Source organism: Rhodamnia argentea, chromosome 3, assembly GCF_020921035.1.
Source record: "Rhodamnia argentea isolate NSW1041297 chromosome 3, ASM2092103v1, whole genome shotgun sequence".
In the NCBI taxonomy this organism is placed as follows: Eukaryota; Viridiplantae; Streptophyta; class Magnoliopsida; order Myrtales; family Myrtaceae; genus Rhodamnia; species Rhodamnia argentea.
In genome coordinates this window covers 29,230,967-29,254,641 of record NC_063152.1, presented here as the reverse complement: position 1 = coordinate 29,254,641, position 23,675 = coordinate 29,230,967, and the positions used below count along the sequence as shown (strand labels likewise).

Genomic DNA, 23,675 nt, shown 5'->3' with positions numbered 1-23,675 from the left:
CGTTTGTTTCGTCGCTAATTAGTAACAAATAATCTTCGTCACAAAATTAACAATGGCTTTAGGGTGTCGCTAAATTCGCGTCTTGTGGTAATTGTAGAATAAATTATTATTTATTTCACCATTTTCTTCTATCAATTGTCATAAGCTTCATGAATCTAAAGTAATTTATTTTTTAAGATACATATCCATTTGAAGGTCTCGCAATCAAAGTGGACCTTGCAATTCTTATCAAATTGATCGCTTATATTATAAATATTTCAGTCACTTCTTGAAATGGTATTTTTTTTCATTTTTTTTCAATTTGAAAGTAATTGTTTCGTGGCTGAGTGTATTTTAATTTTTACAATTTGACGATTTTAATTAAAAATATTAAATAATAGATATGGTATTTTAATATTTTAAGAGATTTTTTAATTTTTATACAGACACCATGCAAAGAGAGAGGGCTTGGATGTATAATAAGAATTTACCTAGACGTCAATGATTGACCGATGAGTTTCGATCTGGGTTGGAACAGTTTTTGGAGTTTGCTAGTGGAAAATTTGAGTTGATGGATGGAAATAAGTTAAGGTGTCCATGTAAAAGGTGCGATAATAATAAATTTCATTAGTGTGACAAAGTTAGAGAACATATTTGTAGATTTGGGTTCACTCCAAACTATTATAATTGGACTTGCCACGGTGAACAATTTATATTTAATGAAGGATATGGAACAAGTGACCAATTTTTAGTTAGGGAGGAATGTAGCTATTATAATCAATTGAACCCATATCGGAGGATGGTGATTGATGCGGCTGGTCAGAATTTCGTTTCAAAATCGAACTATGAGAGTACTAGTTTTGCTCATACATTTGAACAAGTGGGTAATAGCTATGCATCACAAATGGAAGAAGCGGGAGTAACATGTTTTGATGAGAATGTGCACAATGAAACTTTTACATCTAATCGGTTTTGTGAAGTGTTGAAAGCAGCGGATGAACCTTTATGGGCAGGTTGTGACAATCACACTAGGTTATCAATGACAGCAAGACTATTAAACATCAAGGCGAAACATAATGTGTCAGAGAATTGCTTCAACTATTTTGTTAACGTAATGCGGGAAGCAATGCCTTGCGATAATATCATGCCAGGTGATTTTTACAACATGAAGAAGCTAATGGTTGACTTAGGTCTTCCAGTGGTAAAGATTGATGTATGTAGTACGAGTTGTATGTTATATTGGGGGATGATGAAAATGTCGAATCTTGCAAATTCCGTGGCCAACCGAGGGATAAGATTAGCGGGAGGCGGGGTCGTTATCAGAAGCGTAAACCATGTAAGCAATTGTTTTATCTGCCCTTAATCCCCATATTGCAAAGGCTTGATGCGTTTAAAGCCATTGCTAAACACATGAATTGACAGGCAAATCATGAAACCGAGGAGGGTTTGATGTGCCATCCTTCAGATGCAAAAGCATGGAAACATTTTGATAGAACATATCCCGAGTTTGAGATGGAGCCTCGAAATATTAGGTTAGGTATCTGTGCTGATGGATTTGCCCCATTTGGGAAATCGGGAAAAAGTTATTCGTGTTGGCCGCTTATCCTAACTCCGTACAATCTACCACCTAGTATGTGCATGAAGACATCTTATATGTTTTTGATGTTGATCGTGCCTGGCCCGCAAAATTCGAAAAAATTGATAAATGTTTATATGCAACCATCGATTGTAGAGTTACGACAACTGTGGGATGAAGATGTTCTTACGTATGATGTTTCTACTTATCAAACATTTGTAATGAAGGCTGCACTTCTTTGGACGATAAATGACTTTCCAGCTTATGGGATGTTATCTCGGATGGAGTACACTGGGATCTTAGGATGTCCGATATGTAAGGAGAGATCAAAGTCATTCAGATTAAAACACGATAAGAAGGCCAACTATTTTGATTGTCATAGACAATTTTTGCCGATAAATCATACATTCCGAAGGAATAAAAAAGAGTTCATCAAGAATATGACTAAAGCTATTTTGGTCCTGTGCTTCTTATTTCGTAATGTATGTTTGTGGAAGAAGTTATGGAGTTGGTCGAGCTCAATCTGATTAGGGACGCCCTCGTCGGGCTTCCCGGTGTCAATGGCCTCTCCACTGAGCAAAGAAAGAGGCCGACAATAGCTGTAGAGCTGGTGGCTAATCCATTTATTATCTTTATGGACGAACCAACCTCCGATCTCGATGCTAGAGCGGCTGCCATCGTGATGCGTACGGTGAGGAACACCATAGACACAGGGAGGACTGTTGTTTGCACAATTCACCAGCCGAGCATCAACATTTTTGAAGCTTTTGATGAGGTTTGATCGCTAATCCTTCGATGTTATTAACCTTGTTGTTTGAAATGCCATGCTCTTGAGTAATTGACTTAGAAATGTGCCTATTGCGGTTCCTATTGATGAAAAGCGGCGGGCGGGTCATTTATGCTGGACCTCTTGGTCGCCATTCCCACAAGCTGATTGATTTCAAGAATGGGATATTGAGTTATTGCGATTTCTTAGTTTAAATCGAAAATTTCTCAACAAAACTACGATGTATTTGAATGATCGCCAAAAGTTTTGCAGCATCTTGGACGAGAAAAATGTGCAAACCAACAAGTGTCATTTTAGTAGTTTTTGACTGTTTAGGCGCTATGTTGTGGATTTACTGGGATAAGAGACCACTTTTATTAGTGTTATTATGGTTTTAAGTGTCAACTAGTGGGTGATTAGGTTAGATCAATTAAAGAAGGGCAGCGCTATTTCCACTCCTATTTTAGCTAAGCCAATCCTCTTCTCATCAATAGACCGAAGTACCCTTCTCCCTCTTCAATTTATTGTTTCTTTTTTTATTAACCTAATCAACATGATTGCTTTTACTTCTATTTTTCTCTCATATCAATTTCACAATATAAATATCAAATTAGACCCAATAAAATATCATTCTATAATGCATCATGTTATACTTTTCCTAGAGAATGTCGTTACTTTTAATTTATGGTCTCATGCTTTTAATTGAAATAGTTATATGAAAGATTAGAAATTCCTAGTTATAACGGCTTACGAACACACATTAGCTATCTATTTTTTTCATGAAATAGTTTGAGGGAAACTTCATTTCAAAGTTGAAAATTAAATTCAAAATTATCAAGAAGATTTGGACCTTGTGGATGATTTTTAGAAATGAATTTACAGGTTTCTAAATTTAAACATCGTTTATTTGTGCTTTTTTTTTAGCTTTTCACATTTTAATATGAATTGGAAGATGGGGTTGAAAATTTATTTACACATTCCGTACTTCCAAACTCGCTTAAGATTTGTTTAGAGGAAAGTTTTAAGCATATTTTAAATTTTTGATCCACTCGCTATAAGATTGAATTTAAAATTGTTATTAATTACTTCTTTATAGTAGGAGCTGAACAGTACGAAGTTTCATTTTTTTTTTCCTTTATGTGTTTATCCTTTGTTAATACATATCTAAATATAAGTACATTTGACATTTTATTATGCACATAGGAAGGTGAAAGTAGTTATCGAATATGAATGAGAATGGGAACCTACCACAATTAGATTTGAGGATCTCTTTGATCTTAGGGCACTTAAGAAGGAGGAATTTTGATAGCAGAAGGGAGGGATCAAGCCCCAAAGGGGTTGTACCACTTGATCCTTATAGCCAAAGGTCGATTTTTTTTTTTTTAATTTCTGGAGAGGAGTAATTTTTTTTTACTTCTTTAAGAGGTTCCAAAATTACTCCTGAAGCAAAAAAATGCTCCGGAAGTAGAAAAATAAAGTCACTTCTGCTTCAGAAATTGTGTTACTAAAAGAATTTCTGTTTCAGAAATACTTCAAATCCATAAGTATAGTCATACGTGCCCTTAGACACCAACAAAAGAAACCGGACTCGCAAGCAATTTGGGACGCGCCAATGCGGCTCAATGAAGACTCAAATCCACCATAAAACAGCAGCAAAACCAAGAGAAAGAAAGAAACGAATCGGTCATGGCATCTCTCAACCATGTCTGATTACTCCAAAAAAAAAAAAAAAACGACGAAAAAGGAAAGGAGGAGGAGGAGGAGAAGAAATCCAGCATTTATTTACATCGCCGTCCACTAGGCATTCATTGGGCATGACAAGCTGGAGGTAGGAGGCAGTTAACAATTACATCGTGGGAGAACGTCGGCAATCTCCGTCTTCTTCCCGTCCACCTCCCACTTGTATATTAACTGCACCTTACCTTTGGTTCCGTCGTTGACTCTTTTGCTTTACCTCGAGACAACGATAGGCCTGACGCCCCCGTGTCTGTCCCAAGTGCGGGCCGGGCAGCATCAACCTAACCACATATAAGTGTCCATATTCTAGGAATTTCTCCCAACTATATGAATGAAAGATTGTCATTAGGCTCTCTGCTGATGTGGAAAAGAAGAAATTCTCCCCTTCATCGGAGTGCGATTGGAGCTGGTTTTATACCTCCATTATTCCCGCACGTCCACCATCCGTCGATGAGCGCGAGAATTATTTCTTACACGCGCAGCGGCGAACCTAATGGGAAAATCTTTTTATAAACTAGATGAATCGAAAATCTACTCCTTCCTCTCTCTCTCTTCTCAAATTGCTCGTGGAATTTGAGATTTTTTTAAGAGTGATTGGTCCACCTGGACTCCTCTATCGAAATCCACCATGAGTTTGTTGAGCTTCTTGTTGCTGATCCTCTGCTGGATGATTTTCAACTCCTCATCGCAGCTGCACGCCACCAAAGCTAATTTCAGGACCCAACTCCAATAATTTTTCGGGTATTTGTAATGGGTCTTAAGATGATTAAAAAAAAAATTGCTCGATGTCATATTTTCAAACCAATTTAGTATTAAAAAATAAATTTGAATTCCCCCAAATAAAAAATGGGAGCTTTTAACCTTTGTATATTTCCAATCATGACGCGGCATATGAAATTTTCTCACCTTGGAGGCATCGAAGGAGCCGAGGGAGCGAGCATCTGCGCGAGCTTGTGGGCGTCCTCGGGGCGGTTGATGACGTGGCTGAAGCACAGATATCGACCGTAGGCGGAGACGTCTTCGAAGACGCACAAGTGGGCGTCGACTAGGAAGTCAACGTCGACGGTCACAAACACCCCGTCCTCGTACATCTCGGCCGCTCCTTTCAGATACGGGTGGGCGATGGACAGGTCCGGTCCCATCAGCAGCCCTCCGTTCATGGACACCATGTTCACCCCTCGGTCCATCGCCAGGGCCCACGCCGCTTTCTCCGCCAGTGTCTTCGACAGTGCGTGCCACAGCTGTGTTCATCGTGTCCAAACAAAACACGCCATCATCTCAAACTTTTAGCCAGTGGAAGCATATAATTCCTTTGCAACAGTAGAAAAGGAAGGAATTTTTCCCTTTCATCTTGAGGCAAGAAAGTAATAGTCAATGGGAATTCGTTTTTAGACAGACTACCTTGTATTTGCGGCAGAGGTTGACATTGCTCCAGTGTCTCTCGTCAAAATCCGATTCCAGTGATTTCCGGTCATCGCTCCAGATTGCCGCGGTCACGGAGGAAGTGAAGACCACCTTATCGATGGTGTCCGTCTGTGCACACGCCTCCAGCACGTTGTGTGCTGCCCTTACTTCCACTTCGGCCATGTACTCCTGTGACCAAAAACACACGTTGATGGTTTAGATAGAAAGAAACAAGTGAGGCTACAGATCAATGGAGATAAGGACCTAGAAGCCGCCACAAAGTTAATGGTTTGGCACTCAATCACGTGACAGTTGTTGAGAAAGCTAGCAGCTAGCTAGAATGACACTAAATGGCGGCTGTTAGTAGTCTATTTAGCAAGTACCCTACATGCACGATTTATGCGGCGTCTTAACCGCTAAAGCCTAAATTAGTGTGTTTCAACAACCAATGGTTCCTCAATTAACCAAGCAAGGAGATTTTTCACATTTTCAGGATCTTGACACTCTCACTAAGTATAATACAGTATCAAGAACCAAATACATCCTTACACCGTATATACAAAATGAATGGACAATCATCTCACGACTTTCAAATGAACCATGTAAAGTGAAAGAACTTTCCTATCTCCATAATTAATCAAATCTAAAAAAGAAAACTTACCACGGCAATTTTTTAGGCGATTGAATTAGGACAGCTTTTCCTCCAACTATTTTCTTAATATATAACACGAGAGAAGACTTAAAGTATAGGCTAGCTGTCTCCACCGGCGCAACGGTTACCGTGCACGAATGCATTCATGTGTGCGGGAGATTTGGGGATGAGGGGCTTAAGTAGAACATTAAATGAAGGCATGAAATGGATTACTGGGAAATCAACGCTGGAATTGACAGCCAACCACAAAGAGACTCATTGATTACTTTTACACAATCGAAGTGCGACCATCCAACAGTTATTACTTGCACAAGTGCATTGAGGACCCACATACATCTCGCGATGTTTACGGCCTTCCCGATAGCATTAAAGAATGTATGCGACCGTTGGGTCCTTATGAAGTACATTGAACATGAAAAACTTTTCTATTGAGGCGTTGACCAAGTTCCTAAGGGGCACCGCCAGTATCTGAATTTGGCCCATTGTTCTATCCCCACACGTATACCCCATCCAGGAATTTGTAGAATTCAGTTTTTTTATGGTCATGGAGTGGACTTTACAAAAGCTCAAGAATATATTTTAAGTTTTATTTGGAGTTATAGTATTCATCTCACACGATCGATAAAAACAACGTTTCGCCTTCAACTGTTTGCGGCCGGCTACGGGTCGGCAATACAGTGAGATGCATCAGGGCCACCCAATAACGAAATCATCAGCCCACTTAGCGATGGAATACCCAGTCAACAAATCACGACCTCTTATGTTTGCTTTTTTTTTTTTTTCCGTAAGTTTTACAATTTCAATTCTTGGATTTATTATTGTATTCTAACTAAGGTTTTCTAATTTATATTATACGACAGTGGCCGACCACTGTCCTCAGGGTACTTCGCATCCGCAAGGACCCAAGAAATAGTAGGACCAAGTTAAGACATATCATACATATTGGACGGTGAAATACCGGTCTTCTTTAATAAACCATTACAAGAAGGATTCCATCGATAACCCCTTAATAGGAAAGTTAAATTTTTTCAACTCACTAGATTTTTTCCTGTGTCATGTATTATCAATACATCGAAAATCAATATATTCTATCATTAAGTATGATTAATAAGTGTATCATAGGCGCTCCTCAATAAGAGCTTTTACACCAACGGTTTTGCTAAAGAGTATTCATAAGCCTAGTAAAACAGTCGAATAAGGAAAGTTCGTAAATGCAGTATTTTTCGATAATTTCATGAAATAACTAATTGGAATTCGATAATTTTTTCTGGTATTAATAGCAAATAAAGTGAAGAAATATTCACTAACATTGGAGCAGGAATTAGTCAGCGACTATCTTAATAGCAGTTATTGCACAGCTAAATTTAAAAAAGAAAAAAGAAAAACACACACGCACACATGTGTAATACCTAAGAGGAATTTTAGGGCAATTGATAACTACAAACTACCAAGAATGTCCAAATCAATGAGTCGTTTCATCATTTCTCGTGAAAGGACAGTGAATAACATGTCGTTCATCACTCATCAATTCAAGTTCTATCAGCCAGCTAGGTGCTCTGCTCCCACTTTAATAAAGCGCTTCATGGGTCAAACTATCGGTGTGTGGGAAATAGTTGTCATGTAAACGCGCGCTTTTAATGCGCCGAGACGTGGCAGATGCGCATCTGCTCACAGTACTCGCCACGCAAGTTATTCTGTTCCCCCCCCTCTCTCTCTCTCTCTCTCGTTATCGAGGAATTAGGAAAAAGAGATGGATTCCGATGAAATCCGCAAAAAACTAATTCGAACTCTAACCAGCGATCGACGAGAAAACAACAGATTAAGGGAAAGATCGATTGGCGTTACGTACATCGTAGTTCGGCTGGTCCTGAGGCGGCTCGAACGCGTAGAACAAACCAGAGCAACCTCTCAGGGCGTCGACGATGCTCTGGTAGTCGAAAGGATCGGAGCGGAAGATCTTCAGCTTCTCCGCGTCGAGCGACAGCTCCTTCAGCCGATCGATTTCACCTGCTCAGTCCGAAATCGAGGGGCGAGGGGCAAAAAAAACCAACAAAACAAACATCAGTGCCAGAAATTCGGAACGGAATCGCGAACGGATAGCTGACGGATCGAGTGAAGCAACAAGAGACCTTCGTTCTGGACGGCGGCGTGGACGGAGTAGCCGCGCCGGAGGAGGCGGTCGACGAGGCGGGAGCCGAGCCGGCCGGAGGCGTCCATGACGCAGACGGTGTTGGGGGGCTCGTGGAGAGAAGCCGGCGCCATTCTATAGAGAGAGAGAGAGATCGAAACGACGATGGTGAGGAGGGAGAGACGGCGGAAGATGGTTGAGAAAAAAACGAAGGATAGGTGAGATGGTATTTAAAGGAGGGAAGGAGGGAGGGAGGGAAGGGATTGGGCATTCAAAGAGCGTGTGGCGAGTAGATGGTTGGGGAGCTGGTTGTTGGCAAAATGATGCGTACAAAAGCAGAGTCATACGATCGCGTACGCCCTCTCGACCGTATTCGAAACCGAGTAAAAATCGACTCGACTCGACTCATCCTCGACGATGTTCGACACAGCGTCGCGATCTATGCGAAGAGATCGATCCGAAGTAGAGGGTGCTCGGGCCTACTTCAACGTCTTGTCACAATACCATCAAAGCGACGGCTAGTCAAGATAAACATATACTTATCCGAATGGCTTTTTTCGTTTTTTGAATTTTTTTGGGAATTTGAAATTGAAATAATAAATAACAAATAATTAGAGATTATTGTGAAGCTCACCTCTTCGAAAATATGTGGTTCAATATATATAGTTACTCTTACGGTCTCCAAAAAAAATTTCCCTTCGAATTTTCATTTGGTATTCGGCCTTTGCTTGGGGAACCATAAAGACAAAAAAAAAAAAAAAAGGGGTGACCGTTAGTTTTGACGAAAAGGTTAAAGAAGCAATTCTTTTCACCTGCAACAAGAAAAGGCACTCTTATCACATGCGTTTTGGTGAACAGCAAAGGAAGGAAGGAAGCCGTCCATTTGATTTGGTAAATAGTATTCGTGAATCGTGAACGACAATTTTACTACATGGGTGTTTTGAAGCATATAGAGTATTTGACTAAGAAACGCTATGTCTCGATCCGTTCATTATGAAAAGATCGAGGATCCGGGATCGCCGGTTCACCAAACTCTTTTCGCTGCCATCTGCACGATTCTTGTTAGGAAGTTAAAGACCTCGCTGCGATTATCGATGTGCACAAGCGCCGGATCGGATCAAACCGGCTGGTTGGCGATTCCTAGTTTCGAATTTTTTTGTAATCGGAAATAATCGAATCGATTCGATTCCAAGACCGACCAAATCGATATACAATTTATTTATTTTTTGCTAATTGGTCCTAATTGCATGCACAGGACCCGGTGCACCTGCACGTGGACGTAAGCTAGAGAACCCGTAAGGACATTGCGAACTCCATGTTTTGCACATTTACTTTGGTTGCGTCTATTGCGTCCACGATATGGAGTTCAGACCGTTTCGGTGAACTCCTTCCACGTGGCCACGGGTTAAGGGCAGAGATATTGGTTGCGTTCGTTACGTACCCAACAGCACCAAAAACTATTCCGACAACCCACACATAACTTGAAGGCGAGAGATTTCGAAAATCGCAGATGGGATTGTTTATCCATGAGAACTTAAAAAGAGTGTGTCCGTACCGAGTAATTTGATTGGCCGTCAAACTCGGTTGGGCGAAAAATGTGTTTGGTCGTCCGGAGTCGAATCGGGATATGATATGATAAGGTAGCACTAGAAATCCTCCGCCATCGCTCGTACCTCCATGTCTCTAGACGAGATTCAGCACTAAGAAATATCGCCGGAACTCGGGAACAATGCTTCCAACGCCCCCCCCAATCCGATCATCCCTCATGCAAAACCCTCGTTAAATGTCCGCAAGCAACTACAAAAGGAGAAAAGATAAACAAAAAAAAAATAATATAGCAAAATGATCGGACAATAATAATGGATCGGTTGAAATTCACGGTAGTTGCGTGGGGATTGGAGGGTCGGAATCAGGATAACGATTCGTCATTGGAATTGAAGTGGTGCTATCAACCTCGCGATTTCGAGTTTGAAATCTGTTTAATTTTCTTTCTCTCTTTTTCGGTTCCGCTTCTCTCTTTGATTTTCGACCGAGGTAAAAGCAGAGAAGGTGTTGTACCTATTTTCCGTTTTGTTAAGTTACATATATAAATATATATATTTTACTCAATACGGGGTTTGTCCTAACTTCTGCTTCAAATTTCTTCTCCGATATTTTATCCAAATTTATCCGGTCCGGAAGACTTGGCCGAAACACCAAACACGATAATTCGTTAACCTATTGAGGGTCGAAAGAGGAGAGGAGAGGGGACGGGGTTGGTGGGAACGTGTGCATGGTGTAGGTGGAGGCAGACACCACCACAAGGGCCACCAACCGGGGCTGCTCCCCGACCGCGAGGTCGTAAGAGCCGGTCTTCGCCAACCTAACCGGGCGCTCCACACGCAGCGTACGCCCGCTCCACACTCCGACACGTTTCGCTTCAAATGGCCATGCAAATCTCTCCCTGCTCTACCACGAGACGACACTTGAGATTCCAATTTACCCTTCTGGATTCAGAAAAGAAGTTGGATTCATTTGTTTTGTCTTGGAATAGATCACTGTCGGATTGCCTCTGAAAGCCCGAAATTATTACGTAGAAAGCGTGATTTATTATTTTAAAACATTTAAAATCACGAGATTCTTGTGAGACAATTGCCGACTGTTTTAAAAAAATTTGAAGCTGTGATTTATTATTTTAGTATTCTGCCGAACACGGTAATTATCGAGAACGGGTGTCTCGGGATGTTTCCGCTGATTTAGGCATTACGCGACGGAGGTTGGCGGAAATTAAAATCATGGCGACTGACGCTGATTTTTTTTTTTTTTTGTTCCTCTTCTATTTTTAACGGCAGTTTAATTGGAGCTACAGCAAGGGCATCCTCCATACCAGAAACATTCCACAAGTTTCCACCGTATTCGATGGGCGACAGGAAAATGGGAAAACAATGTGGATCTTGCTGTCCGATGTCCGAACTTCATGGCCCAATTAAATTCCTCTTAAAAGAACAGCTTTCATCAGTTCGGAGCCCCTCCTTCAGAGTCCCAGTTGTTGTTTCGTTAATTCTGGCGCGCATTTATGACAGCACCAGGCACTTTGTAGAAAACTTAATGTCATGCTCTATTTCATGGAATCTAAAAACCTAGTATTAATATGATTCGGTTCTAGAAGGGCGCGTCATGTCCGTTTGTTCGAAGGAAGACGGTTTTCGGGAAATTGGTTATCGACTTTACGGTGTTTAGACTGACGAAAAACTACTCAATTTACTTGAAAACAAGAAGTTTAGATTGATGAAAAACGAATTCCTGTTTTGGCACTCTTCGTAGACTACCAAATAAAAGAAAACTATCCATTTCCTTTGGAATCCAGTGAAAGAAACACATCCTTAAAGAAAGCGAATTTCGCCTTGCTAAAAGATGAGGTTGATTAGTCCTCCGTCGTCTAAACACCCGAAAGTCGAAAAACAACTTTTCGGAAACAAACGGACCGAAGGCTCGTGTTTCGATTTCTTGAATCTCCGACTTCCAGCTGGGCTCACTGCTTGTGCACGTGGTTGCGTCAGAGCAGCCAACCCAAAGGGGGCCCAAGAGCCCTTCAAAACGCGCGCGGCTTTAATGGCTCCGACCCGAATTAGATTCAAGGTGCAGGCTCCAGCTCCAAACACGCATACGACAGCCCGTTTGAGGCCAGACTAATAAGATGAGATTTGATTGCGTCAAACTAACAAGTGCCAACTCTAAAGTTACAGCATAGAGAGGATATAGCTGAGATAGATTCAGTCAAATAAGAGTGCATTGTGTCATTCGGAATTATTTTGGCATTAATAACGGTATAGACAATTATGCTTGCCAAAGTACGGACGGTGATATGACAAAACCGAGTCTACAAACGCTAAACAACACACGGATAAAGAAAAGGATAGGCTAAGCGGACTTCCGTCGAGGTAATCGAAGATTAGACTCACAAGCTCATCATACCCAGTTTCATCTTCTCCTGCTATCCCTATAGTCCCCTTCACTTTCTTTATCCTTTAAAAAGCCCAAGAAAGCGAGGAAGCCAAAAAAGGCGAACCCACCTGACCAGTTTCCACCGCCGCCGCCCCCGCCACCCCCACCATCGCCGTCATCACGAGGCGGGAGGCCTGTCCCACCATCATCGAGCTGTGGCGACTTCTCCTGGACTGCAATTCAAGTTAAACTTGTTAAGCTTCATTTAGAATCGAGAAGAGATTTTTCATGCACTTCCCCTACATGCATATCGAACGGATACCATTGAAGTTCGATAGGAATGATCCTAATCTACATATGCTAAATTGCTGATTCATAGAACTGTTACCATGAGTAGGTGCTTGAGTAATCGTCGGAGCTTTGTGCGTGATAGTCTGGGTTTGCCCTTCGGCACATCTTGCATTCTGCAAGCAGTTGACAGGTGTGAATCAAGGGCTTCGAAACTTGCAGTATAAATAGACAATCTGTTCAAGTGTGCATGAGTGCAAGCGATAACATGCGGAATGCGCGCGCGCGCATGGGCGAGAGAGAGAGGCATAAAACAGTATAGCATAGTATTTTAACCAGTAATTTGTAATATTCATCTACTACTCCACGCATTTTTTCGTAATTTATATCATGTGGTTATCTAGCTGCATGGTTCTGCCAAAAGATATAGACAGAGATTACATGCACAAGTGCTAATATTCTCTAAAGCGGGCAACAGCTTGATTTCTTAAAAGGTGGCATGGGTTAGTTACTAAATTTTCCAAAGATACCAAGACCAGCTTAAGAAAATTGAGGGAAAAAAATAGTTCTCATGCTCCATTGGGAAACTACCGTAGGAACAACAAGAAGATATGGCTCCATGTGATATTATTATTCTAGTTAAATCAGGTAGAGATTGTTTTTACTGAGTCAAATACCATAGAATACCAGACTATCACAGAATAGGATCAAGAAGGAAACAAACAGAGGAGCCAAAGTACTTCAAACTAACCAAAGCTGCAAAACAGATGGCTGAGGCCGATCTCCTTCCAACTGAAGCCTTGGCAAATCTCCTATCAGTAGGTTCTAGTTGTAAACCCATTCCAGCTGGACTCGAAGCAATGAGCTTTACTTTTCGCCTTTGGGAGTATAGATTTTGAGATTGCATGCGGAGATCCGTGGGCAAGTCTTTAGTTTGCCCTTGCAACCAAGCACCTGCTCTAACTGCAAGTAAGCATTAAGATAATTTCCAATTAATAAAATGAGAACTATGCCTATTCTTACTTTCCAAGAACCAAAAAAGAAAGTGTAGATGGCCCCGGCACCTACAGAAAGTGTGTAATTTGAGGTAACTGAATCAGGATGAAATATTCTGTTGTCTCAATGATAAAGAAGATGAGGAGAACTTTTTACGGTTAGTTAGGAATGCAGAAAGATAACCTCAAATAATATGGGCAAAAATAAAGATGGTGTGACAAGATCCTATTAATGCTATCGTAAATCTACCTGAATACACGCTTGAAACAAAAGTATCTAAGAGTCAACAATCAGTTCGTTATTCAGAGATAATATGGGACAGCACCACCGCAGAAAAGGAGATGTCTCTATGGATAACTTTTTCATTCTGTTAGTAACGTGTTACTCAGACCGCAGCAAAGCTTCAATAGAGCCAAAACAAAAGAGACCAGCCTCGAAACTTCAATCCAATGAAGCAGGACTAAACCAAGTTAGCAATGACAAAAAGTATGAAGGGACCTTCAATAAAATGCTTCATGGCTCAATAACAGGTTTCGTACTGATTTTATTTTCAAACTAGAATTTTGGATGTATTACCTCTATAATAGACAGGATAAAACTAATAGTCCCACAACTCAGATCGCCTTCAAGAAGGTGCAAGGTCAAGGTATTAAAGTACAGATGCTCATATTTGGGAGAAAAAACCGCCAGCAAGACCACGAGCAACAGCTTAATCTATAACTGCTATAATTCGTTCTGAAACACTCTTTTTCCAAATAGCACCTACTGTCACAAACTTCTTAATGCGTGAACCCCTTCCACATTTACAAACAAGTCACTAAAAGAGTCTTATACTCACCCTTTACATGTGTGCATTAAGAGGAGGGCACTTCCTGCCCATGTGGTATCCACACAAGCAAAACGATAAATCTTGCTAAAATTCGAATAATTATACAACACTCCAACCAAAATTTCATAATTGATTAACGAAGGCAGAATAAAACATTATCGATCAGCATCCAGGCCATTCTGCAATATATGTTGATTTACCTATTGGTAGTTGAGGGATGGAGGATATAGTGCTTGAAACCAACATCGACATCTTCGCTGGAAGTGATCAATGCAACCTGTAAACATAAGCACCCACCTACCTCAGAGATGAATTTAGCAATAGATTCAAACAATCAGTAAAGAGAGGATTTTCAGCAGTAACTGACTCAAAGAACAGGATCTACAAGAAAGATGAAGCACAAAGATGCAGCAAATGATCTCAAGTGAGAATGTACTGAATCTTGAGGTCATTACTCGTACACCTGCAGAGTATACACTCTGCATCCAAATATAAAGAATCAGGCATGAGAAGATTGATATCTTATGTTAACAAGATCACACTTTTCAATAGGAAAGTTATTTGCACTAACAGATAAGAAGGATAAAAGCATTTTAGTGAACATAAGGGGTTTAACACAGGCATGCTATATCAGATGTCTGACCCAAGTCCCAAAACCAAGAAAATGAGCAAGGAGGATAACAAGACTAACAAGAAGTAGCACGTAGCGAAAAGGAGTCTATAATTTGCACTAGTCCCGCCTCAAGTAATTTGCGCTAGCGAAGTTTATATGATGGTAAATGTAAACAACAAAGTCGTCATCCACCACGGAATGGCTACATACGCACCAGAGGACCCAGAATAGGGTCATGGCACATCCTCTGAACAATAAATGCCGCTAAAGGAAATAATTTCTGACACTAAGTGGGGGAAAAAAATTAATGTGACGTGGCTATACAAATTAAAGAATCATTGAACAATCCATCTTGAGAAAGATTGCACACATGGGCACAATAACTCGTTTTACACTAGAGCCAAGTAAAAAATTGATTGCCTGTATCGCTCGAAATAATTAGGCGATGAAAAATATTCGTATTATCAACGACAATTTATGGTGATGATTTAGTATCCATTCTGCACACATCTAACATCCCATATACGTATCTCTGGACCTTTTCCATCCTATCCGGTCTCCAAATAATTGGTCTCCAGTCACTTCTCCAGAGAAACAATTTCCAAGTTCTTCTAAGTTTCAACATCTTTGCTCGAGAGGGTCAATTAAAAGAAGCACACTTGGGCAATGACATGAATCAACAACAAATTACCATGAGCGCATGGTAATCACCATAATCCTAAAGCTTGGTTTTATACCACGGAATCGCCAGAACTTTCACAGAACTAATCAAATGCCAACTGCCCACATCAATCGCAAGTCAATTCTTGCACCCAAATGGAATGCCTAACAAAAAACCGATGGTAGTTCCAATCTGAATTTCCCGACAAACCCCACAATTCCACGCGATAATAAGAAATGAAGACTCGACAATCAAGAAAGAAACGTCAGGAGCAATATAGAATCACCAAGCATACCTGAACTTGGTCCCAGCCCACTTAGCCCGCCGATGGACAGGGAAGCAGTGGGCAACAACGAAACGACGAGGGAGAAATTGCTACTCTGTGGTGCGATTGGGCGCCGAAAGAGAGAGCTCGGCCTTCAGAGAATCGAATCAATAGGTGAGAGGCGAAGATAGCTTCGATTTCGCACGTCGTGCGTATCGCGGGACGGTGCAAGATTTGAGCTTTAACTTCTCAATTGCCGTGGCCGCCTTGATAAATCCCAACCGAAGACGGCGGAGAGCGGAAGAAAGTCGGTTCGTGCCTTCGGTGGATTAATGGAAAATTCTAAGCGAGGGGCTGACGGATTTTCTCAAATAAAGGCTGGATTTATTTTAAATAAGGTTTTGAAGTACTTTCTTTATTTTGAAGAAGAGTCTAGATAAATAATATTTTCATCATTATGTATTCTGAATAATTTTTTATTTTTTTTTTATTTATTTTTTTTTGCCTTGGCCGGCTATCGGCGAGGGCGCCCATCGCCCGGTCCGGCGAGGGCTGGCCTTGCGCAGGTAGGGGGTGCCAAATGGACCCATGGGCCCGGCACCGGCCCGTTGACCGGTCCGGAACCGGCCCGTTGACCGGGCCCACGGTTCCAACCCGGAACCGGCCCGGAACCGCCGGTTCCAACCCGGTTTAAAAAAAAAAAAAAAAAGAGGAGTAAGTTTGATAAAAAGAGTAATTGGGCTTTGGAACCGGCGGTTCCGAACCGGAACCGGAACCGGCCCGGAACCGGCGGTTCCAAACCCGGAACCGAAACCGGCTCTTCAAGGGCCGGTTCCGGTTCCACCTTTTTTTGGAACCGGAACCGGCCCCCTCTATGCGCAGGCAAGGGCCGGCCTCGCCTGCGGCCAAAGGACACCCTCCCGTGGTCATTCCCTTCAATGAAGAAAAATAAAATAAAGAATAAAAAATATTCAAATATGTAACGACGAAAATAACCTTGGTCTATACCTTTTTTGAAACAAAGAGAGCATTTAAAGCCCTTTATTTGAAACAAGATTCACTTCAAATTTTTATTTGAGAAAATAAAGGCACTTATTTCAAATTTTCCCGTGAATTAATTTGTGGTTTTATTTCACGATTGGAGGAAAAAATATCAAATTTATCACTTTGCATCGTGAGATTTTAAAAATGAACATTTTGCACTCGCTAAATCCAGAGTTTTCAATTTTTGAGACTCTTCAGTCAAAAATTTGGATGCGTCACAATTAAGAGCAGCAAAAAATGTTAGATATAAGAAAGGGTAAATTCATTTTTGGGTGATTCAGTACGAAAGTTGTAGACATAATCAAATTGAATTGATTTACGAATTGAATGGCTGAAAAAAGCACGGAAAATGAACAATTAATTAGAGCGGTTAAGTTAATGACCGTACTAAATCTAGTGTATTTCTACCTGAAAAAAGTTCACTTTTAAATTTTTTACTCTAGAAATTCGGCCTTAGACGCTATTCCAAATTTTCTTTAAGCGGAAATACTTGAAAATTTTCAAAATTTACAAATGTTGACACGTGAACTTACACATAACTTCTTGCTAATTTACTGAATTTTAGATGATATTTTTAGATGTGGGCGAGAAAAATAAATGAGCAATGATAATAGAAATAGTAGTTTAAAAGCAGGTAAAGTAATATGATCAAAGTAATGTAGGAAACGATCTGAACTGCAAATTGGGACAACATTGATTATAGGAACAAAGAGAGTGAAATGAATCTCCACCACAAGAGAAACTCCCCCATTGCAATTGCGCAAGAAATTGGAAAGATTGAAGTTTTCTTTTTCAATTTCTCGCATGAGGGAGTATAATTAGACTACCGGTTGCTACTATTTTAAAAAATGTCCCATATATTTTCGCGCCCGTTTGAACAAGCCCTTCTAACTTTAACTTGTCCAAATAAGTCGGTTCTGGTTTTGATACGTCTTATCCGATGCTAAACCCGACTAGATTCAGCTGGAGTGACCGTCGAACGACGTTCGTCCACATTTTTATCCACATCATATTTCGATTTTGTCTAGATCGGTTAAATATTCGTACATTATGTCCAAGCAGGAATCGCAGCCTTATGTATAGTTTCGGCTGGCCAAAAGTTTTTCTAGACGTGCAAGACAAAAAAAAAATCAAGAATTTTAGTACACACAGTTAAAACGTCTTTTTCCAGACATTTTTTGCCCCCTGAATCAATCCCTCACCCCACCGTTTGCTAATCCGGCTTTGGTTTCGGAACATGGTTTTTAGGGGAAGGTGAACAAAGCCAAATCAAACTTGGTTTCAGAGGGTGTTTGGGGGAAAAGCTTTATGATAAAAGAAAAAAATGCTTTTCGAGAATTATTCTGATTTTCAGATTAAAAATTTATTTATTTTTTTAAAAAATTTTGAGCATGCGTACCTTCAAATTTTTTTTTTTATCGTAAAAGACTTTCGATCGGTTGATCGTATCCAGTATATCTAAAGCGTGAAAGTCCAAAAAAAAAAAAAACTAATTCATGAAATAATTTTTCGAGCATCGAAATAAACCACCCTTTGGGACATTGTTTTTATACTATTTGAAGCATTTACCGAGGCCCACTAGTTTAGAACTTTAGTCAAACGGCTCCAAATTATTCTCTCTCTCTTTTTTTGTTGGAATAAACGGTGAAGGCTAATATAAGGAAGGGATAATGACACAAATAGTTTTTGAACTTCGATTCAATGTACAATATAATTTCTAAACTTTCAAAGATCATATTGCATATTTGACTAAATTTCAGCGGTCATATTAGTAAAATTAAAAGTTGAATAATCACATTATATATTGAATATTACTTTTTCTATAAGGAAAGAAGAGAAACAAAACATCGAGACTGAAAATCCTTCAACGTAGAAAAGAGCTCGCGCTCATGAGGGTTCCGCACACGTGTCGCCATCTCGTTAACTCCGAAGTCAAACTCGAGCGCCTCTATATAAATTGCAGTTCAGGCCGCACCAGCTCACAAGAGCCAGCAGTAAGGATCTCAAACCAGACCGCCATGAAGTCTTCTCTGTTCCGGGTCAACTCAGTGCCTGTCCATCGGTCCATGCTCTCGGGCTCACCGAGCCTCCGTCCCTCTCGTCCCAACTCGGATGCCTCCGTCTTCTCTTCCTCCAAGGTCGCCGCCAGAATCTCTCTTCGTCACGCTAATGGGCGGAGAGAAGGCGGCTCGGGTTCCAGAGGTTCGGTCCCGCGAGCTCCGTCGGAGGCGGACGTCATCGCGCGGCAGAGCGCTCCGGGCGACTCCCGATCCCCGCGGGCCGCCACCGGCGGCCGCGGCGGGTGCGGGAAGAGGAACGAGATCGGCGATTATTACCGCGAGATGTTGGAGTCGAGCCCCACCTGCTCGCTCTTGCTGAGGAATTACGCCAAGTATCTGCACGAGGTAAATGCAGAGAGCAAAGCCGGGCAAAAAAAGAGAACTCACTGTTTTGATTTGAGCTCGGTAGTCCGGTCACTCCGATCGTTCAAACTTCTTTCTGCGATTGTAGGTGGAGAGAGATGCGGAGAGAGCTGAGGAGTACTACGCGAGAGCGATACTGGCGAGTCCCGGCGACGGCGAGGTCTTGTCTCTGTACGGGAGGTTGGTTTGGGAGGCGGAGAGAGACCGAGATAGGGCTGGACTGTACTTCGATCAGGCGGTGAATGCTTGTCCTGATGACTGGTAAGTTCCACCCCCCTTTGTCTCTTCGGTCGATGGTTCAAGCTTTCGATGGACTCATTTCACGTCGATCGTTATGCAATTCTCCGAGCTGATCCGAATGGAGATTGGTATTCGATTGAACGTGGGTGTTTACGTGAATGCAGCACGGTGTTGGGGTCGTACGCGCACTTTCTGTGGGAAGCAGGGGAAGAGGATGAAGAAACGGTTTGATGGTTGAGTTCAAGCATCACAGGCCATGGTTCCAATGTAGCAACAGAGGTTGGAATTTCATCCTCATTACAGTGATGCCTGGGCGCAAAAATTGAAGATCACGGAGCATCAGGAGAGAGAATGCACAACTTCGATGCGGCTTTGATATTCAAGATACGATTCTTTTGGAGGTTTTCCTTCTGTCTAGCCAATTCGTATCTGTTCTGGGCCTTCTGGCAATGTTCTTGTGTTGATTGGAATGAAGATGATCTTTAGATGCTGCGAAATGTCCATATGTTGCTGGGTTTGTCCAAGTTATGCTCATACAAACCCATTAAAGTTGTGTTATATCAGGTAAGGCAAGATTGATCCGGAGACAAAGGACAACTCTGTTTCAACCATGAAGCTGAACACAACAAAGCTGGGGACAAATTCTCTTACCGGAATAGCAAGGATTCATCATCAGTTTCCGTGACTCACGCGAGAGAGAATGACACGATACAAATCCATTTCGTACGCCTGATCGATGAAACCCGAATCCAAGGGACATAAACATAAAGGAGAATAAAAATGCAGGAATCCGCTCATCTGGTCACTACGACACTCTTTACCTCTCCTTGGAAGGATTCAGAGCCTTGCCGGCGCTCTTCAGCAGCTTGTTTATGGTCTGTTTGGCGCTGTTGCTTATGGTCTTCTTCTGGGCATCGGAGTCCGAGTTCGGATGCTTGCTCCTCTGGCAAGGCAGAGGAGACTTGGGGCTGGTCGATGAAACCTGGTAAAAGCACAAAATGCAGAGTTCAGCTTAAAAGCGCAATCTTTAACATAAAAATAATCCAAAACAAAATGAACTCGATCCGAGGATATCGTTAACTTGACGGAATTGCTCGGATCCAAATCATGTGAAAGGACTATGGTGTGCGTGTGTGTATATCAAGAGATTTTACCTTTTTTGTACTTGATTTTGCTGTGGGATCATTCTTGTGGTAGAAACTTGGTAGGGGCAATGCTTTGAATGTCGAGCTATTTCCGAGTTTGCGAGTCTCTGCCGTTTCTCCTTTCTGAATTGTAAGATTGAGATAAAATTGGTGAGTCAATTTAAATCGTATTCAGAGGCTCACCATATAACGGTTGACTGAGTACCTTCATAGGCACTTGTGAGTTGCTCTTTGCCTCCTTGATCCCCTTCACTTTGCTCTGGTTCTTAACTCCAACCTGGCAACTCAATAAACAAAACGAGCAAGTTAGTCATGCCAAAAACGGTGGCAGCACTAAAATATCCGTTAATCGGACAGTACAAAGGCCAAATCGAGAAACCTTGAGGACCAAACCCTTAAAGTTGCAATAGGTGTCTGTGTAGACCTCGACAGTTACCACAAGAGACCGGGACAATGATACTATCTCTAAGCAATTCCTCATGCTAAGAGCACCATTAATTCTTCTCATGGAAAAGTGTCATGAGCAGAAAGAAGAAGAAAGATGCCGTGACAGATTTCTCATCATTATCACCTATTTTTCTTCCTTCCGATTCATGTTCTTTTCTTTTTCCTCCCAAACCAGTGCCGTCACCTCATCAGCATTGCGTTAGTTTCTAGCAAATGCATTTTAACTCACCTCTTCTTTGTTGTCACCCTCTCGGCGGCCCGCAGCTTTGGACGTGAGGGTTCTTTTAATGGTGGCAGTAGCTGAGTTTTCATGCCCCGGCTTGTGTGTTTCTCTGGCGCCTGAAGGGAAGTGGGGCCTGAAGAAAACAATATTGCCCCAAGACTGGGCTTCTAAGTAACAAGGTCGATTATGTTTAGATGGATACCAGTTAGTTTTAACAAGAAAGTACATACTGTAAGGTTAGTAATCTAATTCTTTGAGGCGTCATTTAACCTCAAGAAATTACCAACTTGAAATCCTAGAAGCATTTTATTTGTATTCTCTCTTTTCCTATGCTGTAGTAACCAATGGTTCGCCGTACTATATTGAAATCTTTACTGACTTTGAGTTCTTCTTGACAGGCGCGACAGTTTAATAGCACATCAAAGCTATACATAATGGTGATCAAAGGGGACCTTACTTGTTTAGACTATTTGATTTGGATAGTTTTGGCTGCAGGTTGGTAAAATCAGCTGAGCCTCGTCTTTCTCTTCGTGCCTTTTTCTCCGTAGAAGATGAAAAATCACCTGATGCTCGTCTTTCTCGCGACATTCTCCTCTCAGTGGCCAAAGAGAATGGTTGAGGAACAGTGACTTTTGCCTTTTGTTTTGCAGCTTCTTTTGGTTTCTTCACTGGATCTTTTTGGCTTTCTCCGGCATTACGAGCATCCAGTGCCTTGTACTCCTCCTTTATAGTCTCCTTCCCTGTTTTGATTTGAAGATCTCTGCCTTTCAAGTCCTCCAGTGAGTGCTCATCTTCAAGATGTGGAACGGTCTTATCCTCGACTACCCCATCTTCTGTTTCCGCACCGCCTTCTTTGGGCCGATCTCGATGGGGAGCAACTTTTGTATCTTCAGTGACCTCCATATCTGACATGAAATGATGAAAGTGAGCTCGGCGTTCAGAACAAGAGCAAGCACTTATCCACCTCGAGAATTCTTCAGATATCTAGCTTAATTATCGGTTCATGCAACAGATACACATGAGCAACCATACCACACACCAGATGTTGACAAAGTGATTCACACAAGCCAACCAAAACTAAGTAGGCCAGAAGAGATTTGGCTTTAAAGAAGGGGCTAGATCTTCACTTATAAATATAGATCATCACAGCAACAGACGTGTGATGGGATGGGATCGGATGAGAGAGATTTGGCATTTGCCAAAATGAATGTTAAGCTGTCCTTATGTTGCAGTTGAGTGGGCAAAGCTGTATAGGTTATTGCAAGTATCAGGTTAGTAGCCCCTTTCGACATGGCAAGATTTCATGTCAAATCACAGGAAGCAAGAAAGGCCCTTTCATTGGCCATGCTCAGGTTTCAGGATAGATAGCAGGATTTTATACTTCATGTACTTCGTATAGCTGCTACTCGCCCTCTCTGGTAAACAGCTAATGGTAGAATAGGGTCTTCAGAAAGAGGTATGTGAAGAAAAAGAGTGCCATGCCCGAACACAACATTACTTTTGCTCTCACAAACTTCCCGAGGCTTTGATCCTCGGCGCGCTCAATCTCTTACCTCCCATTACCTCGCTCCCCGTCATCCAACCAAGCACTTGTTTCTAACACCATAACAACATCATGATATGTGAGCCAATGAGTACATAACTTTTCCCGAGATCATAGCTCTAAAAGTAGAAAGATGAGAAGCGAGCAGCATTCACGGAAGTAAACTTGTACAGCAAGGTAAATGCACGCCGGGATGAACGATTAAAGGTCTAGTTTTTGGGGACATTTTTCTCTCCCAGCAGATGATGAAGAAACTTACCTTGCCTATCTTGCACTTCTCCTGTCTTCTCTCCCCTGTTGTATGGCAACCTTTGCGTTGCTCTGCCCTGTGGTTGATACTAAATACTAGTTTGGTGGATTCCAGTCAACTTGTTGAGATCGCTAAGAGGGGCATTAAGTGGTGATTAAATACTTAATTATTCACCAATCAGAACATTTGAGGTTCAAGAAGTAGTGCATGTGGCATGAAGGCAAGGAAACTCAAAAAAGATTGGCACCAAATCAGTGTCTTGACTTGAATGTCAGCATTTGGTGCCTCATGGCATATACTAAAATCTCTCAATATGAGGGGCCGGCCGGCAAGTAGTCATCCATATTCTGTTTTGTCCTTAACAATTTTTCCAACCTAAATGGTCATTTTCAGAGGAAAAAGTATCTAAGTAAATACTCTCTGGACGATCCATCAATCAACAAATGACTGCTCATCGCAAAATCTGGATAACTTCAGGTTGCTTCCTGGAGAAAAAAAATTGGCATGGCCATGTCGATATTGCCGGCCGACCCATGACAACT

At 41.6% G+C, this 23,675-nt stretch overlaps 4 protein-coding genes across 8 annotated transcripts; 1 reads left to right on the top strand and 3 right to left on the bottom strand.

Annotated features, from left to right (window-relative positions):
- Window positions 1-3,970: 3,970 nt before the first annotated feature.
- Window positions 3,971-8,454, bottom strand: LOC115743165 (cinnamoyl-CoA reductase-like SNL6). 2 transcript variants are annotated; one of them, XM_030677829.2, is made up of 5 exons: window positions 8,244-8,454; window positions 7,964-8,121; window positions 5,460-5,651; window positions 4,965-5,299; window positions 3,971-4,752 (listed from the first exon to the last, which is right to left on the bottom strand). In XM_030677829.2, the coding sequence occupies exons 1-5, from the start codon at window positions 8,374-8,376 to the stop codon at window positions 4,614-4,616; spliced, it is 957 nt and encodes a 318-aa protein (XP_030533689.1). In that variant the 5' UTR covers window positions 8,377-8,454; the 3' UTR covers window positions 3,971-4,613. The 2 variants fall into 2 exon arrangements, with proteins under 2 accessions (XP_030533689.1, XP_030533690.1); XM_030677830.2 differs by having other exon boundaries at window positions 3,971-4,749.
- Window positions 8,455-11,991: 3,537 nt separating this feature from the next.
- LOC115743170 (protein YELLOW LEAF 1, choloroplastic-like) lies at window positions 11,992-16,147 on the bottom strand. 2 transcript variants are annotated; one of them, XR_007197796.1, is made up of 7 exons: window positions 15,954-16,147; window positions 15,849-15,862; window positions 14,480-14,556; window positions 13,206-13,417; window positions 12,555-12,630; window positions 12,144-12,399; window positions 11,992-12,068 (listed from the first exon to the last, which is right to left on the bottom strand). XR_007197796.1 is itself a non-coding variant. In XM_030677838.2 (6 exons), the coding sequence occupies exons 3-6, from the start codon at window positions 14,529-14,531 to the stop codon at window positions 12,203-12,205; spliced, it is 537 nt and encodes a 178-aa protein (XP_030533698.1). In that variant the 5' UTR covers window positions 14,532-14,556; window positions 15,849-15,862; window positions 15,954-16,147; the 3' UTR covers window positions 12,079-12,202. The 2 variants fall into 2 exon arrangements, 1 of the variants encoding a protein (XP_030533698.1); XM_030677838.2 differs by lacking the exon at window positions 11,992-12,068 and having other exon boundaries at window positions 12,079-12,399.
- Window positions 16,148-18,842: 2,695 nt separating this feature from the next.
- Window positions 18,843-20,094, top strand: LOC115743169. Its single transcript, XM_048275861.1, has 4 exons — window positions 18,843-19,083; window positions 19,183-19,267; window positions 19,374-19,546; window positions 19,690-20,094. The coding sequence occupies exons 1-4, from the start codon at window positions 18,881-18,883 to the stop codon at window positions 19,754-19,756; spliced, it is 528 nt and encodes a 175-aa protein (XP_048131818.1). The 5' UTR covers window positions 18,843-18,880; the 3' UTR covers window positions 19,757-20,094.
- Window positions 20,095-20,168: 74 nt separating this feature from the next.
- On the bottom strand, window positions 20,169-23,258 carry LOC115743166 (protein WVD2-like 3). Of its 3 annotated transcripts, none has more exons than XM_030677831.2 (6): window positions 23,143-23,258; window positions 21,798-22,245; window positions 21,347-21,473; window positions 20,876-20,947; window positions 20,680-20,793; window positions 20,169-20,507 (listed from the first exon to the last, which is right to left on the bottom strand). In XM_030677831.2, exons 2-6 carry the CDS (start codon window positions 22,241-22,243, stop codon window positions 20,343-20,345), a joined length of 924 nt encoding a protein of 307 aa, XP_030533691.1. In that variant the 5' UTR covers window positions 22,244-22,245; window positions 23,143-23,258; the 3' UTR covers window positions 20,169-20,342. The 3 variants fall into 3 exon arrangements, with proteins under 3 accessions (XP_030533691.1, XP_048131816.1, XP_048131815.1); XM_048275859.1 differs by lacking the exon at window positions 23,143-23,258 and adding an exon at window positions 22,498-22,682; XM_048275858.1 differs by lacking the exon at window positions 23,143-23,258 and having other exon boundaries at window positions 21,798-22,408.
- Between the last annotated feature and the right edge of the window lie 417 nt (window positions 23,259-23,675).

Excerpts from the sequence above, each read along its gene's own strand:
- LOC115743165 (XM_030677829.2), bottom strand. The coding sequence starts at position 8,376 with ATGGCGCCGGCTTCTCTCCACGAGCCCCCCAACACCGTCTGCGTCATG. Across the intron at positions 8,122-8,243 it reads CGCCGCCGTCCAGAACGAAG|GTGAAATCGATCGGCTGAAG; the intron begins GTCTCTTGTTGC and ends CGGACTGAGCAG. Across the intron at positions 4,753-4,964 it reads GCTCCTTCGATGCCTCCAAG|CAGCTGCGATGAGGAGTTGA; the intron begins GTGAGAAAATTT and ends TTTGGTGGCGTG.
- LOC115743170 (XM_030677838.2), bottom strand. The coding sequence starts at position 14,531 with ATGTCGATGTTGGTTTCAAGCACTATATCCTCCATCCCTCAACTACCA. Across the intron at positions 13,418-14,479 it reads CATCCCTCAACTACCAATAG|TTAGAGCAGGTGCTTGGTTG; the intron begins GTAAATCAACAT and ends GCTTACTTGCAG. Across the intron at positions 12,631-13,205 it reads CCATCTGTTTTGCAGCTTTG|AATGCAAGATGTGCCGAAGG; the intron begins GTTAGTTTGAAG and ends AACTGCTTGCAG.
- LOC115743169 (XM_048275861.1), top strand. The coding sequence starts at position 18,881 with ATGAAGTCTTCTCTGTTCCGGGTCAACTCAGTGCCTGTCCATCGGTCC. Across the intron at positions 19,084-19,182 it reads GGTTCGGTCCCGCGAGCTCC|GATCGGCGATTATTACCGCG; the intron begins GTCGGAGGCGGA and ends GAAGAGGAACGA. Across the intron at positions 19,547-19,689 it reads AATGCTTGTCCTGATGACTG|CACGGTGTTGGGGTCGTACG; the intron begins GTAAGTTCCACC and ends ACGTGAATGCAG.
- LOC115743166 (XM_048275858.1), bottom strand. The coding sequence starts at position 22,252 with ATGTCAGATATGGAGGTCACTGAAGATACAAAAGTTGCTCCCCATCGA. Across the intron at positions 20,948-21,346 it reads AGGGTGACAACAAAGAAGAG|GTTGGAGTTAAGAACCAGAG; the intron begins GTGAGTTAAAAT and ends TTGAGTTGCCAG. Across the intron at positions 20,794-20,875 it reads ACTCACAAGTGCCTATGAAG|AAAGGAGAAACGGCAGAGAC; the intron begins GTACTCAGTCAA and ends CTTACAATTCAG.